At 47.2% G+C, this 4,075-nt stretch overlaps 1 protein-coding gene across 1 annotated transcript; it reads left to right on the top strand.

Moving 5' to 3' along the window:
- Positions 1-230: 230 nt before the first annotated feature.
- On the top strand, positions 231-3,751 carry MB (myoglobin). Its single transcript, XM_030960388.1, has 3 exons — positions 231-384; positions 2,459-2,681; positions 3,379-3,751. The coding sequence occupies exons 1-3, from the start codon at positions 290-292 to the stop codon at positions 3,523-3,525; spliced, it is 465 nt and encodes a 154-aa protein (XP_030816248.1). The 5' UTR covers positions 231-289; the 3' UTR covers positions 3,526-3,751.
- Positions 3,752-4,075: the final 324 nt, after the last annotated feature.

Raw genomic sequence — 4,075 nt, 5'->3', positions numbered from 1 at the left:
CAGTGCCCTTTCTGTTTAGAGTGGGACATGTGCCAGTCCAATACGAGAAGCAGAAATTATGCCATCAGTGGCACCCACAATAGTACCTGACCCAAAATAGCTTCCTAGGAAAAAACAGGGAGGCTGATTAGGTTAGACAAGCCTGAAAGAGAGCAAGAAGTCCAGCTGATGATTGACAGGTGTAGGTTTGTGGGCAGGGGCTATAAATCCCAGGGGTGAGCTCTCCAGCTACCCTTTGAGGAAAGGCAAACGGCTGCAGGAAGCACTCGGGACCTGTCTTTGGTGAACCATGGGGCTCAGTGATCAGGAATGGCAGCAAGTCCTGACAGTCTGGGGAAAGGTAGAGTCCGACCTCGCTGGCCATGGTCATCAAATTTTAATGAGGTAGGCAAGGAGCTTCAGTCCTAAGAGTAAAGCTGAGAGCTTTTGATGAGAGACATGCTTATCAGTGTTTATTTCAACAAGGTGCTTTCTTTCTTGTAGGATGATGGTTTTTCCATTGCTATTTTCTGCGTTAAAAGTTACTCACTGTGTAAATTGGCTGTGTTTCTGTCTCTCCATCTCTCTATGGGTGGAGGACCAGACCTGTGCTGCTTTTAACACATAGCTATGCTTTGTCTCTCTGTCTCTGGTGGCCAAGCTCTGCTTTGGATCCTCATTTCCCAAGCACTACAGTGAGAAATGGTGGAGTGGAGTGTGTGTCATGGGGCTTCAGATGCTCTGCAGAAAGGATGTGGGGAGGCAGAGAAAGAATGAAAAGAAAGGAACATCACCTCTGCAGCAATTTTCTTGGAATCGATTTCAGTAAAATTAACTACAAAGTACCTGAGAGTTTCCCTCTCCCCACCTTAGTCTCACCTGGCAGAGCCCTGCCCATCCTGCTTTTTGGCCAATAATCTGTATGATAACACTTGTCCATTACCTCATGATGAATTTGAGGTCTAAGTATGAAATGAGGCACATCCTTCCCCTTACTTCCCTTCTCCATCATTCCAGTGTCAGAAGTGCTGCTGAGGTCTCCAACTGAGAGGACCCCATCCTCCATGTTGTCCTTGTAATCCTGACCCTCGGAGTGGTGAACACCCCAGATACTGCAAAGCGGGAAAGAACATTAGGTGGACACTGGAGCCTAGCTTGTCCCTTAAGACCAGAGAGGATGCAGAGGAGGAGATTCTCTTCAGCTCTCCTCTCAGACTGTGCACATCCAAATGGGTGTGGTACAGACACTGAGGAGATTAGTGGGGATCTGGCACCTGCTTGAGGGATTTCTGCCCTAAGCATGGCTAAAGCAAGGAGCCCACATCTCCAGGCATGTCTACTGCAAAGCTGTGAAAAACATTTTTCAAAGATGAGCCAAAGAAGGGGGCTGTTTTCCTTACCTGCATTATCATGATTCAGATCAGCTGCCATTTGAAGGGAAAGGAATGGAATGGGAACGAAGTGGGTGGAAATGTGATGGCTTTTCCCTCTTGTGGTCCAGAGCAGGAGTGCTGGAGGGGTAGCAGGAACCTGAGACATCCTCACCCATCCATCTCTGAGGTGGCTACTTTGGCTCTGAATTTGCCACATGCTAGTAAAAGCAGTTCCCAATGGAAAAGTAGTACGATTTTTTTACAAGTATCACAGAGTAGAGCATGGCATTAAATAAACAGATGCCAACCTTTGACTTTGCGCTCCCCTGCCAACCCAGGTCTCCTCCAAGGAGTTTCTGAGGGAGGAGAGAGGGAAGAGGGAAGGGAGAGAGGGTGGGAAAAAAGGTCAGGAACCAAATTCCTCCATGTCTGCAATCATAGGGTTTGGGGGCACAGTAAACTCTCCCATCCAGATGACATTCAAGAACACACAACCTCCAGATATAAGGGACCTGAGGCTGGGGGCTGGTTTTTTGGTTGGTTTTTGTTTGGGGGGGGGGGGAAGGGGTTGTTTTTTTTTTGGTTTGATTGTTTGTTTGATTGTTTTGGTTTGGGTTTTTTTTTGGGTTTTTTTTTTGCTATGAGAGGCTTGTAGAGCTCTCATTTCCTGGCCAACAAATCATGGGCTCATAAGAGAGTTTGTGTGAGAGGCAGGGGTCTAAAGATAGGCTCTCCAGCACAGTAAATTGATGAAGACACACGGTTTTGTCTACTTTTGGTTTTCCTTCACATGAATACAAGAACTCACCTCTCAGTATCATGACTAGTCTTGGCTCTTGTCTCTGTCTTAAAACCATTGACATAATCCAGGGTATGGGTGCCAAAGAGTTATCAGAACTGTATGGAAAAAATACAGACACTTCCTCTGTTGCTCTAGTTGGGCATGTTTAGGGCAGTGTCTCTGTCATGACTGGAGGGAATGGAAATAGACAGTGGTGATCATCTCAGGAAATGGGTAAGAAGATGGGAATAAAGTAGATTGAGTACTCAAAGGGAGGTATGTCGGGAGCTTCCCCTCTCCAAAGTTCCTCTGCTTTTGTCCACAGACTCTTTCAGGACCATCCTGAGACCCTCGATCGCTTTGAAAAGTTCAAAGGCCTGAAGACCCCCGATGCGATGAAGGGCTCTGAAGATCTGAAGAAACATGGAGTTACTGTTCTTACCCAACTGGGCAAAATCCTGAAGGCAAAGGGTAATCATGAGGCCGAGTTGAAGCCCCTGGCTCAGACCCATGCAACCAAGCACAAAATCCCTGTCAAATATCTGGAGGTATGGAAAAGGGCAGAGAGTCTCAGTGTCTGATGTGTAGTGAATGTGTGCAAGACAGCTGTGTGAGAGGTGGGCTTTCATTTATTGATGACTAGCTGGACGTCAGTGAGCTCTCCCTCAAGTCCAGGGTCTGTGTGTACAAGCAGGAGGAGGCACAGAAAGGGCTCATGGTATGCAAATGGTATGTGAATATCCAAGTTTAGATTTCCCATTCCAAACACCACATGCAGTCTGACCAGCCCTTGACAACAATAAACCAGCCCATGCAGCCTTTGCATGCCTGGGAAACTGTATTACATAAGGACTGTCAGTGGCTGGACACAAGGGACGTACAATTTTAGAGTAAGCCCTGGAGGATCCATTGGAGACCAAGACCCATAAAAGTAAGTGTTATACAAACACAGGGCATGAATTTGCAGTCTTAATGGATGAGGCCGACAAAAAGTGGAAAGGGCCATGGTCTACTCAAGGTCATGAAGCAGATCAGCGTCAGAGCTAGGAATAGAGCCCAGTGCTTCTGCCTAGCCCAGACTCCTTGCATACTAGACCTCACTGTCTCTCCAGAGGCTGCAGGAAGGCCTACTGAATTAGCTCAGAGATATTTCCAGGCTCTGCAACCTATTTCTTAGTCTGGCTTTTCTGAAAATAAACCTTGAGTGTCCCTTCAGTTTTTCTTTCTCTCTTTCCTTCCTCATAGTTCATTTCTGAAGTCATTATCAAGGTCCTTGCCGAAAAACACGCTGCAGACTTTGGGGCTGATGCCCAGGCTGCAATGAAGAAGGCTCTGGAGCTGTTCCGAAACGATATGGCCAGCAAGTACAAGGAGTTCGGTTTCCAGGGTTAGCACATACGCACAAAGGAGCGCCACGATGGAGGGCCTGGCCACGCATCTTTCCCCAGCGCTATTTTGGACATCTCACAATTGGCCATCTCTGCTGTGTGGGAAAGCTTTGATGAGAGGCCAAGAGTCACTCCAGGCAGCATAGAGGCACTCAGAGTGATATCCATGATAAACTGTTGTTTCCTGGCTTCATGTATACAAAAGAAATATTCTGCTTTTTTAGGAAAAATAACATTAGGGGTTATCTGTGAGCTTCAGCCTATTTTATCCCCTTTCTCTCTCTCTCCCTGAAACTCAGTCTCATCTGAGAGGCAAATGGCATGGCCAAAGATGAAGGGATGTGGAGGATCAAGGGAAGTGCCGAGTGTGCTGAATGAGTGAAGGAATGACTCAAATGAGAGATATGAGAATAGGAAGCAGGGACACAGCATCCCATTCCTCCCACAGGTGAGACTGTTAGCAGGTTACTATGGAGAGCTTCCAGCACAGTGTTACCTCGCTTTGTGGGGGTGAATGCAGCCAGTCAGACTCCAGTGCCTGCCAGATCTGGAGG

Source organism: Camarhynchus parvulus, chromosome 1A (genome assembly GCF_901933205.1).
Source record: "Camarhynchus parvulus chromosome 1A, STF_HiC, whole genome shotgun sequence".
In the NCBI taxonomy this organism is placed as follows: Eukaryota; Metazoa; Chordata; class Aves; order Passeriformes; family Thraupidae; genus Camarhynchus; species Camarhynchus parvulus.
The sequence above is the reverse complement of the archived record's forward strand: the minus strand, read 5'-3'. Positions and strand labels throughout refer to the sequence as shown.